The sequence below is a fragment of the Thunnus thynnus genome, chromosome 6 (genome assembly GCF_963924715.1).
Source record: "Thunnus thynnus chromosome 6, fThuThy2.1, whole genome shotgun sequence".
NCBI classification, from domain to species: Eukaryota; Metazoa; Chordata; class Actinopteri; order Scombriformes; family Scombridae; genus Thunnus; species Thunnus thynnus.
Genome location: NC_089522.1, coordinates 33,739,691 through 33,765,563, shown reverse-complemented (window position 1 = coordinate 33,765,563; position 25,873 = coordinate 33,739,691). Strand labels below are relative to the sequence as shown.

The 25,873-nt window shown below is 38.0% G+C and overlaps 1 protein-coding gene across 6 annotated transcripts in view; it reads right to left on the bottom strand.

The window, feature by feature from the left end:
- The window catches only part of LOC137185183 (tyrosine-protein phosphatase non-receptor type 7-like), a 62,851-nt gene extending 40,830 nt beyond the window's left edge, over positions 1-22,021 (bottom strand). For 3 of the 6 annotated variants that reach the window (XM_067593499.1, XM_067593502.1, XM_067593504.1), the window contains exons 1-8: positions 21,861-22,021; positions 11,999-12,159; positions 10,641-10,821; positions 10,444-10,528; positions 10,277-10,356; positions 5,664-5,801; positions 5,356-5,544; positions 57-250 (exon numbers count right to left, since the gene is read on the bottom strand). In XM_067593499.1, the coding sequence (XP_067449600.1) occupies positions 57-250; positions 5,356-5,544; positions 5,664-5,801; positions 10,277-10,356; positions 10,444-10,528; positions 10,641-10,821; positions 11,999-12,105 (974 nt within the window). In that variant the 5' untranslated portion in view covers positions 12,106-12,159; positions 21,861-22,021. Of the gene's footprint in view, positions 1-56; positions 251-5,355; positions 5,545-5,663; positions 5,802-10,276; positions 10,357-10,443; positions 10,529-10,640; positions 10,822-11,998; positions 12,160-17,515; positions 17,947-21,860 lie in introns of those variants that run through there. The other 3 variants (XM_067593500.1, XM_067593503.1, XM_067593501.1) reach the window with 2 other exon arrangements.
- Between the last annotated feature and the right edge of the window lie 3,852 nt (positions 22,022-25,873).

The following is a 25,873-nucleotide window of genomic DNA, read 5'->3' as shown; positions in this document are numbered from 1 at the left end:
TTGGACTCTAACAAACTAACAAAATCATTGTAAACTGTGTTTGATAAGGAACCAACCTGCAGTGGACGATGATTGGTCCGGAACCAGGCATGGGGGTTGTGATTGGCTGAGAGCTGGGTGGTAGGAGGGACTTGCTATACATCTCCACCTCCTCCACCAGTCTCAGCAGAGGAGCGATGCATTGTGGGATGTGGTGGTCAGGCCAAGAGGTGAACCAGTAGTGTCTGACGCGACGACGCTCTGAACACAGCTGCACACAAACACACAATCACATGAAACAAACTTCAGTATATGTTATTTTATTTTATTGTTTATTTAACAAGGAAAATGCACAATATATATTGTGCGAGATACAGCTTAAAGCTAATTTCCATGTGTAGTCCCTGAGCGGAGGCCACCAGTGTTGCACAAGCTGGTGAAGTAAAAGAAAACAATCAGTTGTGGTGAATTAAAACTTTACACTGTGAAACATCAATATTAAAATCAAGATAGAAAAAAACAAAACAGAAACATGGACATGTTGTATTAATGCTCACCAACCTAATCAGTGAATCTCAGCTCAGTGACTGCATGTCTGAACATCCTTCAGCCATGTTTTCAAATGAGATTTAAAAAGTGATATAAAAAGTTGCTGCACTCTCTGATACTCAGCGGCAAAGAATTCCACATCCTGGCTGCCTTCACTGAAAAAGAGTTTGGACCAAATTTAAGCACAACAGTCCCCTCTAGTGGAGCCTCTTGTTAACACAACAGGTCCATGAAAATGGTTTAATATAGAACGTGTCAGATTCTGATGTAAAATCCCAGAAAGACACACAGATGTTTTACAGATGTTATTACATCCACTGCACTGATAAGAATATTTGCAGTGGCTGCAAGTGTAATGTGTTCTAATCATATCAAATTGTATTGTATTATTATCTAATCAGTATTATTAGCATGAAGCAGTATTTGGACTCTATATGTGACAGTATAGTGTGATTCTGACACCGTGTTCATTAATGTGCTGCTGGAAACTGGCTGCAGGGATTCGACTGTGAGTTGCATCAGGTGATTTGGACCCCAGTATACCCTCTGCAGGTCTATCCATCAATATCTTATTGTAATGGATCAAATTATCATGTGTTGTATTAATCATGTTATGTATGATACTGCATTATGTTATACAATATTTGATTATATTGTAAGCCATATAGTGTATTAAAGTGTACGTTAAGAGCCCTTGAAAACAATTTGGTTAATCAGTCTGTTGCTTATTTATACACACATATCACATGTAATTGATGTTATACTTATAGTGATGTATAAACATGTAAGATTTGATTGGAAAACAAGTTTTGGTTTAATTTCATGTTACATCATCTATCATACAGGTGAGCACAATGAAGATCAGTATTTTATTATTTGCATTAACAATAATCAATCTTTATGATAAAAAACTTTTACTTTTAGTCGTTCAAAGTTTACAGAAGATTGTTTACTGTTGTTTACTGTTTAACTCACATTAGCTGTATATAGAGATACAGACACACCTGCCCAGATAGGATGAAATGATGCAGTCAGTGCAGTTCTACATGGAATATGTTGATGTCTCAAATGGTGATGATGTTTGTTGTTGTTGTTGCTGCTGTTTTTTTGCTGTTGTTGGGTGTGTGTGTGTGTGTTGTTGTGTTGTTGTTGTTGTTCTCTATTATTGTGATGTTGTTTGTGTTGTAAAATGATGCTGCTCAGTGCACTCACCCCCCTCCCCCAATTAAGGACCATAATGGAAATAAGCTTTCTATCTTTATTGTGTTTTATCCTTGATAACTTTGTAAGAACAGGCGCATGTTTCCTTTTCAAAGTATCGAATAAAGTCATCAGTTAATAAATCAATCATTCAAACGCTGCTGTGTGATCAGTCACATTTTCACATAATTGCTTTCAGAACGTGGCCACATTTCTGAGTTATCTCTAAACACTGCTGATAATTTTCCCCTCTAAATCTGATAGCTAACACATTCTGCTCTGTTTTCTCACACTGTGGAGGATATTTTGCTCTGATGAGTTTTGAATGTGTCTGAAAATGCACTCTTGAACAAGGACTGACATTTGTTGAGATTAACGTTCATTCTGTTGTGATCGGGTCAGTTTCTTTCTATCATGCATAATTGTGTACTACAGTGTACTACAGGGTAGAATCCTTGAACTAGTAAATACTTCAACACTTGTGATGGGTACATAATCATTTATTTAAAGGAGTTTTGGTGCAGACACTAAAGCCACAACCACTGTGGTACCAGAGTCGAACACCTTTAATTCCAAGTTGTGTCAGATGTTTGGACACCAGTACATCCTCTTGCAGGTCTGCTTATTTTTAGGGCCTGAGCCCAAAGGGTGAAAATTTGATAAAATGTAAAAAGTAACCCCAAATGTGCCAAAATGTGCTCTCTAGCGCCACCTATGAAACTTAAATGGCCGCCACGGCCAGTAGGAATGTCGTAGAGAGATCAAACCAAAAATCAATTATTTTTCTCATCAAGACCTGCAAATCATACACTGACACCCCTGACCTAAATCCAACAAGAAGTCTGCAATTACTTGTCAATATAAGACTTTGCCTCAGTTTTGGCCTTCAAACAACCGCTATCTCATCCGAGGGCGTTAATGGTTTCGGCTTCAAACTTTAATACATAACTTATGACACTGTGCTGAACAAAAGTTGTTAAAAACTTTGTAATAACTCGAACGGTTTGGATTTCATAAGCCCTGACAGTTGCAGTGCCACATCACCCTTACAATGTAAGGCAATGGGGAGGCATGAACTTTGTGTCAAACAGAGGCTTCTGACGTCTAAACTATAAGTCTGACCACTTTCAAACCTGTATCAATGGATTGGCAACGGAATTTCCTACCAAAAATATGATTTTTAATGTAAGATTTGGCCAAAGCAATGGGATTTATGCGTAGATTTCACAAGAAGTGTACTCTAACATTCTCCTGTCCAACTGAGAGGGAGAGAGAGAGGAGGGAAGAAAGGGGGTGGGGAGGGGATGTGCCGCACACAGTGGAGGCTGGTCCATAGGAGGTTGATCCTCCTCTATTTTTTGAGAGGCAAGAGGGAGATCAAAATATAAAAAAGAATATTTGGTTGAAATAAACCATTACCAAATCCCAGTATTATTTACAACATATTTTTTCTCTCTTCTTTGGAAAAGACACGTAAAATGATTCTCCAATGGAGGCTGTCCTCCCTAGCCAATCAACAACCAGAATGCAATATTGACATTGAGTTGGTCCAATGATAGTTTCCAGAATTCATCTACAATTCTCTCCACTGTAAGGCAGAGTAGCAGCAGTAGATAGCTCCTTGCGCTAGCCAATGCAACAGCTGGCTTGTGGTAGTAGCCTGAAGGACTCTTTATATATCCATGGAAGGACTGTTAAGGACTATTGTTAAGCTAATGGGAGAAATTATCTGGACTGGTCAGCGCAGCAGCAGCAGGACACCGCCAGGGAGCGGTTGGAGAGAGAAACAACCGGAGAAACAACCAGGAGTTAGCTTGTTTGTCATTGTTGCTAATGATATCAGACTGCTTAAGCTGCAGCCATAAAGTTCTGTTAACTAACAAACAGGATGACCAACAGTCACAAATGGATGCTATGACATGAATACTTCATCTCCATGATAGAAAGAAGAAGACATCAGATAACGTGAGTCAGATACAGCTTCTCTCTCTCTGTCTCTTTGGTCACTAATTTCATCTCTGATGGTTAAATGTCTCTCTGTGTGGCTGTTGTGTGAATTTATCTCCTTAACAAGAATGCAGCAGATATATATATATATATATATATATATATATATCTGCTGCATTCTTGTATATATATATATATATATATATATATATATATATATATATATATATATATATATAATGTGTTGTGGGTAGTTTGCTTGTTGAAGTTACAGTGATCTGTCTGGACTCACTCATTCATGTGGAATTGATCCCGTTTTTAATTGAATGGTTGTTCAGTCACCTGTTGATGTTGTGTTATTAGTGAATGAGTGTGCAGGAGGTCTGGCTGAGCTGTATATTGAGTAATGAGCTTAGAGGGGTTTTTGTTTTTAAAAGCAAATTGTTTTATTGGCATATAAAATTGCCCCCCACCCCTCCGATTTCATCAGGTGGGGGACAATGATATAGTTTGATGTCCTCCTATCCTCCCCAATTTGTTGAGTCACCAGCTGCCACTGGTGTGGGGGTTGAATGCAGCTCATTTTTGTAGGATGCAGCAGAAAGGCCTATATACATACAGTACATTATATACAAACGTTGTATGAAGTTTGGTGTTATTATCATTTATTTTACAATAATTATAGGTTTTATATTTATAATTCAGTAGTGGGGATGACCTATGAGGGGAAGGGAAAATGGAGTGAGGATGACAGTTTAGTGATAGTGATGTAGAAAAATACCATCAAAACTAAAATTTGTAGCTCTGTACTGCAGTTTTTCCTTTATTAGGGCCCGAGCACCTAGCGGTTCACTCACACTCTCCATTCAAATATATGAGTATTTTTCTGTGTCCAGCTGCAGTTACTTATTGTCTCTACACACCTGACAGTACACATGTCAATCAAACTTTGACCAGGTCATGTGGGTCAAAAGTCTTTACTTTTCTAAAAATAGACTTGATGAAAATTAGGAAATTAATTTGTTTCACACACAAACTCATCAAGAGTTTTCAATTTACTAATTGAAATTCAAGTGAATGGGCCCAAAACTTGCTTAATTTTGATGACACAGGTGTGAGCAAGACAGACATGTCTCACCCTGCAGAAAATTCTCATCCTCACACCGTTGAGGTTTGATGTTTCACCATGACAGAGGAAGTTGCTATAACTTTATTGTAAATTCTCCGGTCTGCACTAAACTTTATATGTTTGATAAGAGTCCCGGCCTGAACACGTCTACATGACAATATTCCATCAGTGATGCAAACTGGCTTAATAGCGCCCCCTATGAAATTTCAGCGAAGCAGCCCCAGCAGCAGGCAAAACTGTGGACAAAGGAAGTGATGTTTATCTCCTTCTTGCGCTGTCTGAAAACAGCCCGGGTCTGAAGACATCTACATGTCCGTGAGGGCCCGTTCAACGCTGCTTGCAGTTTTAATTAGTAACTATTTTATGTCAATCAATATAGTATTGTCATTGATTAAATTATAATGTGCTGTGCAGTGTATGAAACTGTATTATATTATATAATATTTGATCATATTATTCTGTATCACATAGCATCCTATTGTTTTGTTTCATATTTCATCATTTCCAAACAAATAAGTCCATATGTGTTGATGTTGTTGTGTTTATTGTACCTGAATCTCCATGTCAGTGACAGTGAACCCGTCTTTCTCTCGACTGTCTCTGACTCTGAGGAGGAATCTGCCGAATCGACCTGTCTCTCCTTCCTCCTCCTCTTCCTCCCTCTGTTCCTCCTCTTCCTCCTCCTCCTCCTTTACCATCCTTCTCCTCTCCCTCGGCTGTGGCCAGTACAGCTCACATTTCTGGAACAAACACACAGTCGGGTGTTGTTTATTAAATGAATTCAGATTAAGAGATTATGATTCTTGAGTCAAACAAGTGTTTCTCCTCCTGTGGAGGAAGGCAGACTTCGTCTCCTCACCTCATTGTTCTCCTTCAGTCTTGTAACCATGACGATGATGCTGCTCCTCTCCTGCCACACCATGTCCCAGAAGTCGCCCACAGTGTGCAGCATCGGCCCCTGGGTGGCGATATAAGCCCTCGAAGCTCCTCTGTAACCCTGCAGGAAGTTAAAGTCACAACTTCAACTTCTGGACCAGAGTACTGGAAAATAATTTTATACATTTATGATAATATCTGAAAGCAAATCCACATGAAAATTAGACAAATCTTGTGCCTGAAGGTTGATTCTTGACCTTGGGAATAAAAACTGGAAAGTTAAGTTAGACTTTGTGTTTTTTTTCTTCTTCATTTTCCATAATACTATTTTTCAAAGAAAAAAAATTACATTTACAGGTCTTTTAATTTTATGCTAATTTCCTGGAAGTTTTCTGAGTAATTAGCAGATATTTAACGGTTAATTTTAGAGCATTTTACAGAGAGGGTTGTGCAATTTGGTATAAATTGGTTTAGTTGGTTCATATGTAGTTGTTAATTCGTTAAATTCTTAATAAATTAGACTCTTAACAACTCGTTAATTGACAGAAAATACTTTTCAGTGTGTAGTTTTGTATGTCAAACAATATATTAGCATATCATGTTTTTTCAATAACTTCCTAAAAGTAGCTGTTGTGTAACTGTTAATTCTTGAGACATTCTTTGAAAAGGTTATGAGACTTAGTGGTGTACAGGAAATGTGTTTATGTAATTCATTAAGATTTTATACAAATGTACAACTATGTATGAAGCCAAATATAATGCAGTACTTACCAATGAAGCCCACTCAACACTTTTTTCAGTTTTTTCTTATAATTTGTACCAAAATGCACCACTCTCTCTGTAATAGTCTAAAAATTAACTGGTATAAATAACATAAAATATAAATACCTGCAAATACCTGTACATTTCCAGGAAATTAGTATAAAATTAAGGGACCTGTAAAATAAAGCATTACCTAATGAATAACAAATAACAAATAAATGAGAACATCAAAAATCTTATGACCCCCAGAATAAAGGAGTGAAATTGATTAATTTCAATGAAATCGGTGCAATCAGCTGATTCACTTGCAGATGTGAGGTAAGCCTACATGGATTTTTTTTTATCAGGTTCAACTTCGATGAATTTTAACACTCAATTTCACACCATTGGCCAATAACAAACTGCCTTGACAGTGACTCTGGGGGAACAGAAAGCCATGTACTCTTATAAAACTCTGCTCTGTGCCTTTTAGACAGTTATGAGACAAGAGTTGATGGTACAAACACATCTTTTAAATAGACTGTGTGAACATACTTTAAGCCTTAAGCTTTAAGCATACTGCACTTCTGCTTTCTTGTTCTATTCTGTAAACACAACATCTATTTCCTGCCTGTCTGTCCCAGGAGAGGGATCCTCCTCTGTTGCTCCTCCCGAGGTTTCTTCTATTTTCTCCCCATTAATGTTTTTTAAGGGAGTTTTTCCTTATTAGAATCGAGGGTCTAAGGACAGAGGATGTTGCATTGCTGTACAGACTATAAAGCCCCTTGAGGCCAATTTGTGATTTGTTATATTGGGCTATACAAATAAAGATCGACTTGACTTTGTTATAAAAACAAGACACCAATTATTAGTATGTGAACATAATTTTTAGAAGACAGGTTTGGATTAGTGGAGGTTGTTGGGGTCGTATGAGAGGAGGCTTTGCAGACACAACTCAGGACTCTGCATGTTTTTTAAACAGATGGATTTAATATTTTCCTGAAACAAAACAGGAACTGATTGATCAGTCAAAGCTAAGGACAGTGTTTCTTGAGACAAGAATTGATTTTATATGACTCAAACTTTATTTTAGTTATGGAATTTTTTATGAAGAAAGCTTTAAGTCTCATTCACTAGCAATGAAATTAAGTAAACTGGTTTTCAGTAGTTGCAGGAGTAGTGGTGGAAGAAGTACATACAGTAAGAGATATTTTACTTAAGTAAAAGTAGCAATGCCATAATGAAAAGTAGTAAGTACATACATAGAATAAGTAAAAGGACATATGTATTGGTATGCAAAATGTACTTAAAGTATCAAAAGTAAAAGTACTCATTATGCAATGGTGTCTTTGGTGTTAATATGCACAATTCTGTCTCACTCTGTTGATATGAAATGTATTGTGTCCGCTCAACTTCTGAAACCAAACCTGCAACCTTGACCTCATTAGACAGGAAGTGAATGACTAAGACTTTTCTGTTTATCAATAACAACCATCAAGTGTCCCTGCAGCAAGTCACCAAAATATAAAAAATATAAACATGTACTGGACATGAATAAATATATACGTATGTGTAAAGACTAAATATACAGAAGTGTGTTTTGTGCAGCACGTGTCTTTTTGCTTTACAAAAACTCAACGTTTTAATTACACACACACACACACACACACACAGCAGAGTGTGAGGGCTGCGTGGGCCGAGGGGGGGAAGAGTGGGGAGGCTGAGGGGGTGAGTCAGGGACATGTCACTTCCTCCTTCACTTCCTGTGGTTTTCCTGGTTGTCAAACTCCCACGCAGACAAACCGACGGCTCATATCTCAGTTTCTGTTTGTTTAGCTGTCCGTCACACACACACTTACACACAAACGAGAAGACGCCTACGCTGAGTGACAGCGCTGTCACACTCTCTATCAGCTCATGACTGCAGGAAACATATTTTCTTCACTAACTAATCTAATCAGGAGCTGAATAATAACATAATAAAGCTCAAACTGGAAAGTGATATGATGACACTGGATGGCTACAGCAGCCATTTTCAATGTTTTTTTTAGGATAATTCTGGAGATTTTCTATATTTTTCTCCTTGTCAACAAATCTCATGTTTGGATCTTAACCAACAATCAACTGATCTACTAACAAGTATTATGTGTGTATCAAAGCCTGATACACTTGTTGTTGTCCAGAAACGCTTAAAAACACGTCAGTGAGCCACACTGCTGCACTGGGTGACACGTTCCTTCATCATGAAGAGTTTGTTTAGAAACGGCTCCAAAGACTAATAACAGCATCACGTTTTCAGTCTCAGGAGAGTAGTTCTGTGTAAGGCAGACGCCACTGAGCATGTGTAGGAATGTGGTTCTGTTTACAGCTTCACTAGCTTGTTGTGCTGCAGATCACAACTTTATACTGAGGTTATTTTCAATGTACAGTGTAATACAACAGAGTGTCCACGTTCCCGTCAACTTACAATTTACCTGTCATTCACATGTCATGCAAGGAGCAACTTGGGGTTCAGTGTTTTGCTAAAGAACACTTTGATATTTGGACAGCTCTACCTCCTGAGCATGGCTGGATTAACCTCCTATTGGGCCCTGGGTCAAAAGGTTGTTGTTGGGGCGCTTATTGACCCCATTATATATGGTAGTACTTGACAGAAAATTAATTTAGATCATTTTAAAACTCACAAATGCCAAAAATTTAAGGTACCAGCTTCTCAAATGTTAATATTTTCTCATTTCCCCTGTTTTCCATGATCATAAAATCAACATCTTTGTGTTTTGACTGTTGGTCAGACAAAAACCAGTAATTTGAATATGTTGATTTGGGCTTCAGGGAACAATGATGGGCATTTCTCACTGTTTCTGTCTGACATTTTATACATTAAAACACAATTTAACAAGAAATTAGCACAATATAAACTAAAACTAATTTAAGTCCATCTTCGGCACCATGACTACAGGATGAGGGATGGAGGACCTGTCAGAGTAGATATTGTTCTTCGGTGGTGCAAATTTCTAACAAATTTCCAATTAACCAAATGATGTAGACCCAAATAATATGGAGTAAACCTGGGCTTTTTGGGCTCCTGGTCAGTTGCCTGCTTTGCCCAGTTAGTTATCCAGCCCTGCTCCTGAGCCACAGCGGCTGCTCAGGATCATTGAGGAAGTGATTTGAGGTTGAGAGAGTGGCTGAGGTGAAGTTTTCATTCACAGCCATATGTGGACTTGCTTTCCTTCCACCTCTGACAACCACCTCTGTCCAGGTGGACAAGAAGCTCTCACTCCTGGTTGCTGCTGATTGGCTCCAGACAGCGAGGTGTTTAACCAGGAGAGGGTTGAATTGTCGGCTGGCATGCCTTCACCAGAGAGGAACTTTTTAAATGCATCCAGCTCTGATCTTAAAGCAGCAACGTGTCAGATGAGCACCTGGCAGTCCTTTCATGGAGGTGGCTGGTTAGCAAATACCTCCTCACAGATGGGGAGGAGGGGGGGTGGGGGGGGGTTAAGGAAACATCTTTCTACCCTGCATCGACTCCACAGATAATAATTTCATACCCTGTCACTCAAATACAATCTGCACAACGGAAAAGTCAACAGACAAGCCAGGATCAGGAATGGAGAGCCAGACGGAACAAGTTTAGAGGTAATTTAACTGAGTCACACTCTGTGATCTTGACTAAAATTCAGAAGAGATGCTCAGAGAGAAATCAAATCAAAGACTGTTTTACATGGGTGGAGAGGGTGGAGTTGTTCCATCACCTGAAACACTGTCGCTCTCTGTAGGCTTCAGTGTCAGGGATGCTGCAGACAGCAGCAGGGTGACCTGACTCAAACTAAATTAAAGTTAGACTCTGACCCGAATGTAGTTGGCGTTGATGTAGCGGTCTGGTCCCACCTCTTCCTCTGGGCTCCTCAGGATCACCCGGCTCTCAGGGTCTGAAAAACAAACAAACAATGACAACAATAAACAAGAGTAGAAACAGTGTCTACTGTATTTCTACTTAGGAAAGCAGAGTTACTGACTGGGCAGGATGGTTTTGTATCTGTCCTTGATCATGTGTCCCGGAACATCAAGCTCTGCAGCGCTCACAAAGTTCGGAGGGATTTTCTGTAAAAGAAACAAGGACGGACTAGACATTAAAATGAAGGCACATCATGCCATCATTATTAAAACTAACTTCAATTTCCTATTTAGTTTTCTTACAACGTGTGTGCTGTACCTGGTACTCTACATTCAGTGTGTTTGTGTCCATGGCAGCCTGCTGCAGGAGTGTGTGTGTGAGAGGTCGAGAAGAGGTATGCAGCAGCTGAAGCCACACCTCCTTAGGGGTGGACACAGAGCAGACGGGCTCCGCCCCCAGGCTGCTCACGTCCAATAGCAGCGACAGGTTGGAGCCCCGCCTACAAAAAAAGCACAATCAAGAAACAGCGTGACAATGGGCTTGTGTTTGGTAGGTCTACCTTTGTGTGAACATATTTAAGTTTTATGGTGAAGAGCAAGAGCATTTTTAGAAAGTGAGGTTATGTTTGAAAAGGGACAACAATTATGGGAAAAAAGGAAAATTTTGAAGACAGAGGACATATATATTTATATTTATTTTATAAAAAAAATAGATATTTTGGTGGAAAAGATACAACATTTTGGAAAATTAGGACATTTTTTGACAGTGATTACATTTCTGGAAAGACGATTTTGGAAAGTGAGGACACTTAAAGTAGAAATATATATATGTATATGAACATCACGTAGGTGCAAAGCTACTAGAAAGCAGCATCGATGAAAAAAGGCCTGCACATTTACTCCAAGCAACAAAATTTAATCAAGACTGTTTCGAACCTACTTGGATTTTCGATGTTAAATTTTGTGGCCTGGAGTAAGTGTGCAAGTGTTACTTTTTTCAACTTTTTTAACGAAGCTAATTCAGCGAGGAACACGTTTCATTTCCTGTTAATTCTTCACAGTAAAAGGCTCCCATTATTTAGTCATTTAAAAGCTCTTAATATAAAGCGGCAAAGCAGGAAATGTTGGGAAATGTTGCACCTCAGCAGGCTTCCGGAAAGCTGGCCAATCAGAAAAGAGTGGGCTCTTCAGGAGGCGGGGCCTTAAAGAGACAGGAGCTAAAACTGCCTATTAGAGACAGAGGCTGAACTGAGGGGCTGCATAAAGGACCAGTATATGTGAATCATGCAAAGCTACTCTAGTGGACATCCAGAATAAAAATATAGAGCTGGGAATGAGCATAATAGGTGCCCTTTAAAACAGTTTGAAAGTGTGGACATTTTTGAAAAGGGAGGGCAGTTTTGGAAAGTCAAGACATTATTGGCAAAGAAGGTAATTTTCAATATTATGATTTTTTTAAATATATGTTTTTTGGTGGCATTTTATGCTTTTATTAGATGGGAAGGGTAGGGAGAGGGTATGACATGCAACAAAGGTCTGCTGCCAGAACTGAACTGCGGACATCACGTTTATATGTCGTTCATCTTAACCAGTAGGCTACTGGGGCTTGCCAATATTATAATATTTTGAACATTGTGTGTGTGTGTGTGTGTTCGTGTGTGTGTGGTGAGTACCCACCTCTCCTGAAGGCGGACCGAGGCTTTGCGAGGAGGCGTGGTCATGGGAGGGGGCGTGGTCGGCTCCTCTTCAGGTGGGGAGGCTGAGCGCACTGCAGACGTACTCATGGTGTGGCTGCGTGTGTGTTTCAGTCTGTCTTAGGCGTTCATCACAACACCGTGCTGTAAGAGAGAGAATGAGGGACTATTCACTTTTTTAAATTTGAAATTCATTTTTGTTTACAATTAATTACAGAGAACATTTGGGTTATACATTTCAAATATGTTCAGTCTTTCTTTCTTTTTTTGCCTTACAGTTTTCATCCTTTGTTTTTTAAACATACACATTCCTCTCAAATCATTTTGACTTTCTCTCATTTTAAACAACTTTTGTCAAGTAATAATTTAATTTTGACTTAATACGTGATTTGAACCATTTTAAAATCTAACAAATCTGAAAATTTTTAGAGCCTTTAGTTTAATAAACAGTGGCTTTATTGGTTCCTGACCAATAAAGTAGCTTTGTTTACAGTTATGAAACATTTGTTCATTCATTCAATAAATGTTCAAATGATCCAATAATTAACCAAAAATTAAAGATTAGAGAAAAAGTCCAAAAACTGAAAACAGATTTGTGTATCAGAACTTTGTTTTTTCTTCTTTCCTCTCCCATTAATCATCTCACCACCCCTCAGATTTATCTGCTGACCCTTTGGAGGGGCCCGACCCCTAGGTTGGGAACCACTGGACTAAACTAGCTAACTGTATATAAAGTAGTGTAAACTAGCTCCACCTCCAGCAGCTACAACAGTAACATGCTGCTCTAACACTGATGCTTCACTATTAATAATCTAATGATGTCATATATAATAATATATCAGTCAGAGGGACCAAACCACTACTTTTACTGCAATACTTTAACTACATCAAGCTCATAATACTTATGTACTTTTACTGCAATACTTTAACTACATCAAGCTCATAATACTTATGTACTTTAACTGCAATACTTTGACTACATCAAGCTCATAATACTTATGTACTTTTACTGCAATACTTTAACTACATCAAGCTCATAATACTTATGTACTTTAACTGCAATACTTTAACTACATCAAGCTCATAATACTTATGTGCATTTATTGTATGCAATACATGTATTTTTCATGCGGGACTTTTACTTGTAATAAAGTATTTTTATACTGCTGTATTGGTACTTTTACTTAAGTACAATATCTGAGTAGTTCTTCCACCATTTGTTTCTAACATTAAACATATTTTTATTATAGAACATTATAAATAGGTTTATGCTTTTTTAAGAGAAAAGGCTTTAATAAAGAGTTTAAGCAAAGTTTAAGATAATTTTAGCGAAGACATTTCAGATAAACAAAGTCGATGACAAACATTCACCATTCTGTCCTTTTAGTTTCTGTATTTGCTTGATGGTTTTGTCATTAATGGGCGTCCTGATGAAATGAGATGTTAAACTCCACTAAGCTTTTACTTCTGACATCACTTGTAGCCCATTTGGTTTGTTGATGTTGTCAGCGTCAGTTAAGGAATTACTGATGCGATGACGAGACGAAACTCCCGCCAGACTCCAGAGATCTGTCATCAGTAACATCACAGACAAACACTCCTGAAAACTCAACCTGCCTGATGAAGAGAGAAACTAAAAATAGCGCCTCATGGTTGTCTGCCTCCACCAAACAGTCAAGTTGCAGTTTACCTCCATGTCTGTCCAGACTCATATATTTGTAGTAAAGACTAAAAGGTATTAAGTGTATTTTCCTTGTATGTGTTCACATGTTTAGCCAATAAAACTGGTTCTGATAGAACACCCAAGATTAGTGTCACCAATTCAGTATGTGACCAAACGTGAAATATGATCATAATCTCCCCTTCTGTTCCGGAGTTATGGTGTTATATAATAGCCAGAAAAGTGTTTTTTGCAGAACACTAGGATGTGAACAGTGAAGTTGGCCTTTAGGATATAAAATGTCATCACTTCATCATTTTAGCCTATAAGACATTTGTGTGAAACTTTGTAATAATTAGCGTATGAATTCTTGAGTTATGGCCAAAAATGTGTTTTGTGAGGTCACAGGTCCTTGACCTTTGACCACCAAATTCTAAACAGTTCATCATTGAGACCAAGTTGACGTTTGTACCAAATTTGAAGAAATTACATTAAGGTGCTCCTGAGATATCATGTTCATGAGAGATGGGATGGACGGACAGACAACCCGAAAACATAATGCCTCAGGCCACGGCTGTCACTGGCGCGGAAGCATAAAAACAACTGTGTGTGTGTGTGTGTGTGTGTGTGTGTGTGTGTGTTTGTGTGTGTGTGTGCGTGTGCATGTGCATGTGTGTGTGTCATTCAGTGTGTTTCCACATCAGTTCAGATCTGAAATGTCTCAGTGTGTCTCCATCGGAAGAGAGTTTCCTCACAGCAGGAAGTCAGCACACCCACACTGACTCAACACACACACACACAAATACACAAACACACACACACACACACACACACACACAAACACGTACACAATGAAGGAGTGATAATACTGACATATGTACACTACACGTTTCAGTATTTTATTGGTGCCTTTCTGATAAGTGTTAATAAGTTACTTCCGGCTTCATTAACGGTTAGTAAATTATTAAAAAACTTATCACAGAGCAAGTAAAACTATAATCTGGTTTACTGCTAAGCACATTACAGATGATCTACAGATGATGTCAATGAACATGAACGGAGGTCTTTATTTATAACTTTCCCAGAATGTCAGTTGTCAAACAGTCCATCAGTGGTGGGTGGATCAATACCTGAAACACTGACACTACAGATGTTTGTTTCGAGTACTGATACTTGCGTCAATAGGTTTGATAATACAAATGTTTTTATCCATCTCAAGTTTGATCTCTCTTTAGTGCTGCACTTTTTACTTCCTGCTGCTTGTGTGCGGTGACAATGTTGTTCAGAGACGACATAGAAATAAACATTTACGGTTAAAACTTGTCCTGTGTTTTAACACGCATGTGACTGAATCATTTTCAGAGAACAGTTAGAAGAAATGTCAAATGTTCAGCCAAGTACTCTGTGGCTAATAAGACGTTATTAAAAGTAGCTTATTAATTATTATTATTTGCAGGCCGGCCCTGACTAGGCGAGATCTTCGATTAGAGACCCCAAGAATGGCACAGAGAAGTTACAATAGTGAGTCCAACCCTGGAACTTCAAATATGGATTCACACTTAAATAAAGTGCAACAGTAGTACCTCCAGTCCTAGCAGGGCTGCATGATAATGGTGATGGTGGTGAGTTTTTCCTCATTCTGTATTCACATTTCAAATTTTTCTTTAATCAATCTCCTTGATGTTACTGCACACAGAAACTCAGGACTCTCCTGGATAATGTGACGATCCTACAGGTTTATATTCTGACACCAGTTTACATTAAATCTGTTTCTGAGAAATCACGTTTTGTCCGTGATTTTAGTGGACGGCTAAGAATACTACAGTACCCATGAGCCTCACTGCTGTTACTATGGAGATGGAGCCATGGGCACGAATCAGAGCTTAATGAACTCAAAACGCTTTGTCACTGAAGTTGTAAACCAAACGTGTTGCCATAGTTACTGAATTCATTCAAAGTGACCCAGTGATCTTTATTTCTAAAGTCTTGTAGCTTTGACTTTATATTAAAGAACCAGACATTTTCTAACACAGTTCTTCATCTTTCGTACTGATGATTTAACCAGGAGAGTTTTATGTTGATCCAAGCTCCAAAAATTACTTTGCAACTCTATAGTACCTCTAGAATTTCAAAAATCAACTCACACCAAAATTAAGTGCAACAAGTCCTCCCAGTCCTCCAACTGCATATAGCAACTACATTATTTGTTGCTCGATTAAATGCATTGTAATTGTTAATCAGACTGAAAGTCAAATGGCAATACCACCTGAAAGAAAATCATATTGTCAGACCTAAATATTGATAAATATGGTTTTTGAAAAAACACAAAAACATCATCCCATGCCTATGTAGCCTATGCCACGTGCCGTCCCTCTATATTTGGCTCATAAATCCTGACATGATTCCCGCCCATGCGATAGTACATTAGTCTAGACCTGCAACGATTAGTCAATTAATTGGGACGACTGTGGCTCAGGAAGTAGAGCGGGTCATCCACTAATCGGAAGATCAGCGGTTTGCTCTTCTGGTCTGCATTCGAACTGTCCTTAGGCAAGATACTGAACCACAAACTGCTCCCAAAGGCTGTGCCATGCGTTACATTTGCCAGTGTGTGAATGGGTGAATGGGGCATGTGCTTTGAGTGATTGGAAGACTAGGAAGGTGCTATATAAATGCAGCCCATTTACGATTAGTTAGTCGACTGGCAGAAAATGAATCGTTGTTTTGATTTTTATTTGATAAATTGTTTGTAGTCATTTTTCAAGAAAAAAAAGTCCAAATTCTCTGGTTCCGGCCTCTCAAATGAATGTAATATGAATTAATATTTTCTGGTTTCTTTAGTCCTCTATGTCAGTAAACTGAATACGTCTCTTTGGGTTTTGGTTTTGACATTTGAAGACATTTGAGGACGTCTCTATGGACTTTGGGAAAGTGATTAACTGTGGTGGAAGAAGTATTGAGAACTTTTACTTAAGTAAAAGTGGCAATACCACAGCATACAAATACTCCATTACAAGTAAAAGTCCTGAATTAAAAAGTATTAGTCACAAAATGTACTTATTGTATTAAGTAGTAAAAGTACTCATTATGCAAAATGACCTGGCTCTTGTAATTGATCAATTGTTGTTGTCTTAAAAGTGCAGTGTGTAGGATGTAGTGGTATTTAATGTGTTAAGATGTGTTAATGTGTTAACAGGTTAAGACCCTTTAATGTCAAAGTGAATGATCTATAATGAAAATAATCTTCAATTGCGGCACTACATTAGTTGGTGCTAATGAATTTAAGTATTGGTATCAGTATTGGTGATTCTAGTAATGATATTGCTCGATATGAACAAATAATGAACAAATAACCATTAATGAAGCCATTAGTTATGACTTATAAACTCTTCATAAAGGTGTCTTATTAGACAGCATTACTAATTTTATTACTATTAACTTGATTACGTTCCATATTAACAACAATCACAATGAGCAGAAGAAGCTACTTATTACTAATATTAAATATGACACATAATTTGACCTGCGGACTCACTAGATATTACTTCGCTACTTTATCTGCTGGTCAAATTCATACAGTCTGGTCAGATTCAGCAGTATTATGTTTTTGATTTTTGAGCACAAATAATAATTTTAAGAGGTCTTTCACCACTTCACTTCAATGTAGTAATAATCATTACTAACTGACTCTTTTAAGCACAAACACATAACTTGGAAGCACCATGTTTTTACATGAGATCAAACAGACCAGTAACAGAAATAAAAAGATAAAAAAATCAAGCATTGACAGCTATATCTCTGTCAATAACTGTTACTAGTAAATGTATTGATCAGGCTTACCTGTGATCTCACAGCCATGGTGTTCTGTTTTTATGTGTAATTCAGGCCAGCAAGATGTAAATCCTCCTCTGTGAATCCTGTTGACTTCACCCAACTCATCTACAACGTAACTAACTTTACTGAACCCAAAGATTCCCATACATCTGACTAACTGACTAACTAACTAACTAACTAACTAACTAACTAACTAACTGATTGACTGACTAAGCAGGGAAACACAAGAGAGTTGTGTTCCTTCTGGCTCGTTCTTCTTCAAATGAAATTGATGACTTACTGACAAACCAGGGGCAAGAAACAACAAGTGAATGGAGAGAAAAAGGGAGTGAGAGAGAAAGTGATAGTGAAGGAGAGAAAAACAGAATATGAGGTGAAAGAGAGAGAAGCAGCAGCAGGAATAGACATGTCCTGTTTTTCTGGCTGTTATTACCCTGACGCAAGGTGTTCAGGTAAAGAGAGAGAGAGAGAGAGAGAGACCTGAGGGGAGAGAAAGAGAGAGAGAGAGAGAGAGAGAGAGAGAGAGAGAAAACAGAGAAAATGAGTCAGAGAGCGAATAAAAAGATAGACAGATAATAAAAGAGAGAAAGAGAGATGCTCCAGGCATTGATTATTAACACACCAACAACAGCTGCTCATGAATCATTCATGTCAAATCATACAATACCGGTAACACCAGCAGTACAATAACATGCACTAATATAACACACATTAACATAATAGAATAACACTAATGTGACTCTGCACCACCTGACGGTTACGACTATTTACCACAGAGGAAGTATTAAAAAAAATCTACTTTTTTTATGAGCAAACAGTGACTCAACCTCACACCTCCACATTGTTTTTCACTCATCCGTCCACAACGGAAAATTCTCCCTCTTTGAACTTTGAACTCCAAACTTATGACTCTAAATGGGTCTGAAGTCCAGCTAGATCTCTTTGAAAGTTACCTGACAAACAAACTGAATTAATTGTTTTAACTGTTTGTTTGTAAACCCCTCCCTCTAACAGTGATTGTCCAATCATAGCTGAGCAACTGTAGCTAGTCACAGCAGGTGTGTCAGTGTTGGGATTTCAACACAATACTCTGTATACAAAGAATTTGGAGGTTGGTGTCTTTTCTTTTCTAGCCTCTTAAAAACAAAAACACAAGAGAAATAGTGTAAGCAATGAATTAAACAGTGTGCAGTGGTGGAATAAGTATTCAGATCATTTAATTAAGAGTAAAAGTATCAATACCACAAAGTAAAAATACTTAAAAGTCCTGCATGAAAAATTCTACTTAAGTAAAAGTATAGAAGTATTACCAGCTAAATATACTTAAAGTACTTAAGTAAAAGTACTTAAGTACTTTAAGTCGGGCTGATATATATTTAATACATTTAAGAGTCAATGCATAAGCGGCACTTTATTGTTGTAGCTGCTCGAGGTGGAGCTAGTTTGAACTGCTTTTTAAAGGCCACAAGAAAAAACATGGTTCTGCTGCATACATTTGGATTCATTTTTCAGAATTTTTCTTTAATCTTTGTGTTTTTATGAAATGTTGGAAAGCTTTAACTCAAACAGTTATTTATTTGAAACCGCGTGAGGGGAAATGTCTCTGCAAATAACTCATAGACATCTGAAATATACACTGATTTCTGTAAGAGGCCACAAGTCAAAAGGTTTGGAAACCACTGGTTTAATCGTTAATAATGTCATTTATAAGTATATAAGTGTCATTTATAAGCTTATTATTATGTTATTTTAGGTAAAATGTTAGTCTGAAAAGTAACTAAAGCTGTCAAATAAATATAGTGGAGCAGAAAGTAAAATATTTCCCTCTGAAATGTAGTGGAGTGGACATATACAACAGCATCACATGGAAATACTCAAGTAAAGTACAAGTACCTCAAAATTGTACTTAAGTACAATACTTGTACAGTGTAAATGTACTTAGTTACATTCCACCACTGACATTGTGTTTGTCTGCTCTAATGTAAGCTCTAAAGTTAGCATGCCTGGCTAACTAGCTCACTGTCTACAGAGGTAACCTAGTGTTATTTCCAGGGCCAAGATTTAGCTTGTCATTAGTTAACTGTATTATTATTTAGGGTTTTAAAAAAGTCTCTTCAGGACTGGAACATAGGAAGAATTCTCCTTTTTCACCTTCTGCCTGTTAGCTACCTGTACCGCTGTAAAAGCGCATCCTACACAGAGTGATGCATTATGGTTTGTTTGTAGCATAATGTTGCTAGGCTAGCAAGTTCCTTCCAGTGTGTTTAAAGTGAGTCTGTTAGAGTCAGTCAGTACTAAAAGTGTTTGGTTAGCTCAGTTTAACCTGCCGGAGTCTCTGGTCTTCATCTGGCCAGTGCAGGAATGTCAAACCTGACACCAGATTTAAAAACTCCGTATACAGTGAAATACAGAGAGATTTACCTGATGGTGACAGGCTTAATCAGTATTGTGTGAACTTGTTTGGCAAAGACTTGAATGTAGCAGACATTCATTTGTATGTAAAAGTTCTGCACTGCAGATTTAACAGTACAGTATTTCAGCGAAACTTTCCCAACAGAACAAGTGTGAAAGTGTTTTGTATCTTAAAAAAGTCCTTTTACAACAACAGGTGTTGGAAAAGGGGGGTCGTCGTATAATCAGGATTGTCTTATTTTCGGGCCAATACAGTAAGTCATTTGGAAACTCAACTGAAGACAGTTTTCAACCAACACAAGGAGTTAATGATAGTTAGCTAGTTAGCTACAGATGTTTTTAGCTAGCAAAATTGACACTTGCTGGATAGAAATGAGAAGAAGCTTTTGTTTATTTTTGCAATTTCTGCAATCAAGGGCCCATTGTTTGAAATATTACAACAAGATTTGAAAATCGGTCACTGGTATCACTCTAAACTGCAATCAAAACGTGCAGTTCTAGTAGGGAAAGATTGACAGGCAAAGCAACAGTATAAGAATTAGAAATACTTTATAAACCAGGGCTGTGTTGCACCAGCATTTGCATAACAAATCCATTACTAAGTTAATGTGTAACGTCTTTCTCTAATTCTTAGTAACAACTTTTTTAAACTAGTGATTTACTAAATCGGGTTGCACCATTAAAACTTAAAAGTTGTCTTATCTAGTAAACACAGTTTTTTTGTTAATGTTAATGTTAGCATCACAAGCTGTAGCATAACTTCCAAAATAACAGTTTTCAATCAATGTAAGTGCCAATCCTTGGTTAATGTAGGTGTGACTTTGTTTTAGGCTAGAAGTATGTGTGTTTTAGAATTAGTAGTATTCACATCGTTTACAGTAAGAGGGAAATATGAGACCACATTCCACATTACTTCTTTTACTCTGCAATCTAAAAGGCACACTAACATTAGCTTTGTCAGTTGCTTCATTAAGCTAGCTTAGCAACACTTCCACCTGCAGTTAGCAGCTACAAAGCTACTACTCTAAAGCTTTTTTAATCAACCAGTTCACATCTTCATAAAATCAGGTTGAAATTTTGGAGCAAACAAGTCAGTTACGGTTTCTTCAGTTCCGTTCTCGTTGCTTCATTCACTGTCACAACCTCTATCATCAATTTGAGAGCACTTCACCATGAAAAAAAACAGTGAAGTAGGAATGATTTCTAGTTGTCAAGAATCAAAGTTGGGTCCTTCAAGGTTTTTTAAAGGTTTTGTTCAAGTTGATCTGATTATTACAACTGAAATATTACGTTAATTTAAGACTGAAGCTGAATATGTAATGCAAAAAAACACTACAGGAGGCATTGCCAGCTGTAGTACTTATACGTACATTTACTCAAGCACAACATTTCAGTGCAGTTTTGTTGTACTTTAAGTATTTCCATTCAGTTGTACTACATTCATTTTATGACTGTACTTACTGTTTACTTTGCAGATTAATATGATACTTACAAACCCTTTGATGAGCTTACGTTAAGTTGATTTAAGTTGAAATTACCCCAAACATCATGTAAAGTAGTTAATATTATATGTTTACACATTAGTAATAACGATCCAATAATATATCCGATATAATAAATGTAACACTGACAGAATCATGCTACATATTGAGTACTTTTACTTGTAATTCAGTGTTGTTACTTTGTGGTATTGCTACTTTTACTCATGTAAAGCATCTGAATACTTCCACCTCTGTTTTTATCTAATATTATCATCATAATGATATGGACGATGATAAACTTTTCATTCTTAGTTAGATTTCTATAAAATATACTGAAATTGTTTACGTCACAAAGACTTTTAGCGAACAGCGCAAACAACGTCTATTCATCTACCCGTCTATTGAAAGTTATCCATCATGTCACCAAGTTTTCAGCCTTCGTCGTTGATCGTTCTTACCTTTTTCGTGTTTCTCTCGGTCCTTCAATCCTCCCCTCTCGTGTTGTCTTTCTTCGTCCTCGTCCTGCTGTCTTCTCTCCAGTCCTTGTCTCTACTCTCTTCTTCCTCTTCTCTCATCTGTTGCTGTTGCTTTCTGTCGTTTGTCTTTTAGTTCTACCTTCTCTGCCACTTCCTTTTCTGCACCCACCCACTCTCTCATTACCACACACACACACACACACACACACACTTTTTAGCACGCACATACACTTTCTATTCCCCTCATTCAAGGTTATGGGTCCCCTTTAGACCGCACGCCACGGGCTTTAACATTGTGTATCTGTATATTTATTTGTATATTTATTTTTGTGTGTTTGCTGTATCTGTGTGTGTATGTGTATGTGTGTGTGTGTGTATGTATGTGTGTGTGTGTGTGTGTGTGTGTGTGTGTTTCACAGTGGGGCTGTATAAACTGATTTTCTAAGTTCTTTTCTCTCCAGCTGCCAGATGAACAACAGCAGGATACAAACCTACTGGGACAATTCAAGAAGCCTAACCTGCTAGCAGTATTAGCAGTCACCATAGAAATAAAATGAATGGCAAAGACACCACTGTTCACAACAGCAGTCTTCTTCTGTATCAGCTGAACAGATAATCACACCTCTTAGGTGATTGTTCGAAGCTGTAAAGTCCAATTGGTGTACTGCTAAAAACTGATTAAAGGATAGGTTTTCAAGTGTATCTCAAAACAATAGTCAGGTGTTCATATGAGCAGTGAAAGAGGTTTTCCTCACTGTAATCATTCCTCCTGTTTATATCGACTATTAAAAGATCCTTTTCAAATGTGCTTTCAATGTAAGTGATGGGGGCCAAAATCCACAGTGTGTCATTTAGTGCAAAAATGCACGAATGGGAATCAGAATCAATAAAATCCAAATGATACCCAACGCTAGTCATGAGCAGCAGGTGAAGACATTTGTGGAGTGGTAACAGTTGAGCAGGTGGGTGTGGGAACCAGGCGGGAGAGTCCGGGAGCATCAGATAGTCAGGCGGAGAAAGGCAGAGACTAGAGAAGACAGTGCAGGGTTGAAAGCAGGGACAGAGGCAGAAAGGGCAAAGGAAACCACACTTGCCAACATTCAGGTTTCAAAACAGTTTTACTCGAGTTGATGACAACTACGCTCATTACTGTAAGTGCAACAACACCTCTGTGAGGAAAGAAACAATAAATATTTTATCAAACCACCTGTTCAACATGCATAATTATGTAGAAAAGCAATATTTCCCATCCATCGCTGGTATGTTTTACACAACCACAGCATGCTGGTTAAGCTAATAACACAAAAGCTGTTTATATGTAGCTTAACTGTTAACTGTTCTTAGTTTGCTACGTATCTTAAAATTTGGTAAATTCCTGTAAACTTAGCTACTGGCCGAGACAAACCGGCCCCTCCTCTCTACCTGCGATACCTGCAGGCAGTGAATCACATCAGCAGCAGAGGGAGGAGGACAGAGGACAGGAGGAAGGACTGCCTGCACAGAGAGCTGCTGTGCACACGCCCCTTGAATCAGGTCGTTGGTTGCCAGGTTGTGGTGACAGATGGGTTGAAATTGTACGTCGTGTGTTGATTGTGTGTGCAGATTGTGTTTCATAGACAATCTGGCAACTTAAGTAAAGTCAGAAAAGCATCCAAAACTTATGTATCCATATACGACGATTATTCATAATAAAGTTTGATGGCCATGCCAATTACGGGGGTTTCCCAGGAGAAACAACAAGACGGGAGGGCGCTAGGAGATGGCCTTGAAAAAGGGGGAGAAACCCGGGAAAAGTGTTGGCAGGTATGTGAAACACAAACAGGACCGAGGCAGGAATTATGACAAGAGAAGCGGGAACAATTAGAAAATATGAATCCATCAGAGCAGCTCTGTGCTGTGACAGAAATAAGCAGAGGATGCTTCGACAGTTAGTCGACAGAAGTTAGAGGCTAAAAAACATCTCTCTAAAGCAAAGCGCTCCATAACTAATATGAGAGGCCTGCAGTAGGTGATGTTACACTGTCGGCTACATCACAACATTGACCCTGGACACAGAGCTGCAGAGAGACAACAAGGCAGCTGTCAGAATGAGAGTCTAGTACGACAGGTGTTTGGTAAGAAATTTAATTTCCAGAGCCCTCATGAATCTGGTCTTGCATGAGGTCGTATGTGTGAGTACAGTGGTGGAAAGTACCTTTACTCAAGTATTGTAATTAAGTACAATTTTGAGGTACTTGTACTGTACTTGAGTATTTCCATTTGATGCTACTTTATACTTCCACTCCACTACATTTCAGAGGGAAATATTGTACTTTCTACTCAACTGATTTTTCCCTCTAAACTTCTCACATGATCCAATATTTCACCAAAACTCAAAGATTAGAGAAAAATTCCAAAAACTGAAAACAGATTTGTGTATCAGAACTTCTTTCTTCTTTCCGCTCTCCAAATTTCCCTCATGTTCAATAAAATGCAGATTGCCTGAGTGAATTAGATCAGGGAGTCTGAGTGAAGTACAGCAGGCATGGTGCTGTTGTCTTCAGTGGCTCCCTGTGAAGTTGTTTCATTAGTTTCTATGGTAATTCAGCACCATGATGGAAAACAAGTCACTGTAGACTCACTACCGAAATACTTTAATTCATCTGCTAATGACACAGGGAGCTTTTATACTATCATGTGTGTGATTATGGGACATGGAGAGAAGACGGAGTAAAAACAAATGAGACACAGAAAAGGAGAGGAGCGGTTGATGCGTGCGAGAAGACAGGAAGTTAGAGAGGAAATAGATAAAATAAAGAGATGATGAAAAAAAAAGATAGAGAGAGGGTTAAAAGGTTAAAATGGATAAAAGTTAAAGAGATATAGAAAGACGTCTTCTAACATGATCCTGTGATGTCCAAAGTACCAAAATATTTTAAAAGCTTGTTATATTATCCATTGTGTCAAATCTTCATCTGAAAAGTAACTAAAGCTGTCAAATAAATGTAGTGGAGTAGAAAGTACAATATTTCCCTCTGAAATGTAGAAAGTAGCATCACATGCAAATACTCAAGTAAAGTACAAAGTATAAAAAGTATAAAGTATAAAGTATAAAAGACTGATAGTGATTGTGCACTCTTGGGAAAATTAAAATATAATTTGTTTTCCTTTTCACTTGATATAACCCCCAGACTCTTTATGCAGTTCCTTATTTGTAGATACCTGCAAACCTCCGTCCTGTCCGTTAAGCCAAAATCATCTTTAAACTCTTGAAAGGATTGAAAAATGTTTGCTTATACAAATCACTAATTTTCCTAATATTCTTATCCAACCATGTTTCCCAGATTTGACTCATTTGGACGCTGAAGCTTCATATTATCTTCAGATAAAGTTTTAAATAAATGTTTGCACAGAAGGAGGACTGTGGATTTTGTCCTCCATCACTTCCATTGTAAGTGCATCATGAAGGGATCTTCTAATGGTCAGTATGAACAGGAGGAATGATTACAGCAAGAGGTGAGCAACAGGTTTAATGTTCATTTGGGCTCCTGACTGTTGTTTTAGGACACATTTGAAAAATTGTGAACCCGCCCTTTAATGTAATATCGTTCAGTGTTTTGTCCACTGGATGTCGCCATTCTACTGTGATGTATTTCTAAATAATCTGCTGCTATAACAGCCTCCACGTGTTGGCTGCAGGGATTTACTCTCATTCAGACACAAGAGTATCAGTAAGGTGCACTGATGTTGGATGGCGTTCAGGTCTTCCACACCAACCTGGGAAAACCATTTCTTTATATTCATGTTGAAACAGGAAAGTGACAAACACAATCTGAAAATACAAAACTGCAAGAACAGTATTGTTAAGATTTCCCTTCACTGGAACTAAGAGGTCTAAAACAGGGAAAACAAGACAGGGGTGTCAACAAATGTTCATCATTTATTTACGTAAAATACTTAAGAGTTTGACTCTTTTTCCTCAAATTTTGACACCTTTTTTCAACTGTTATCACTTT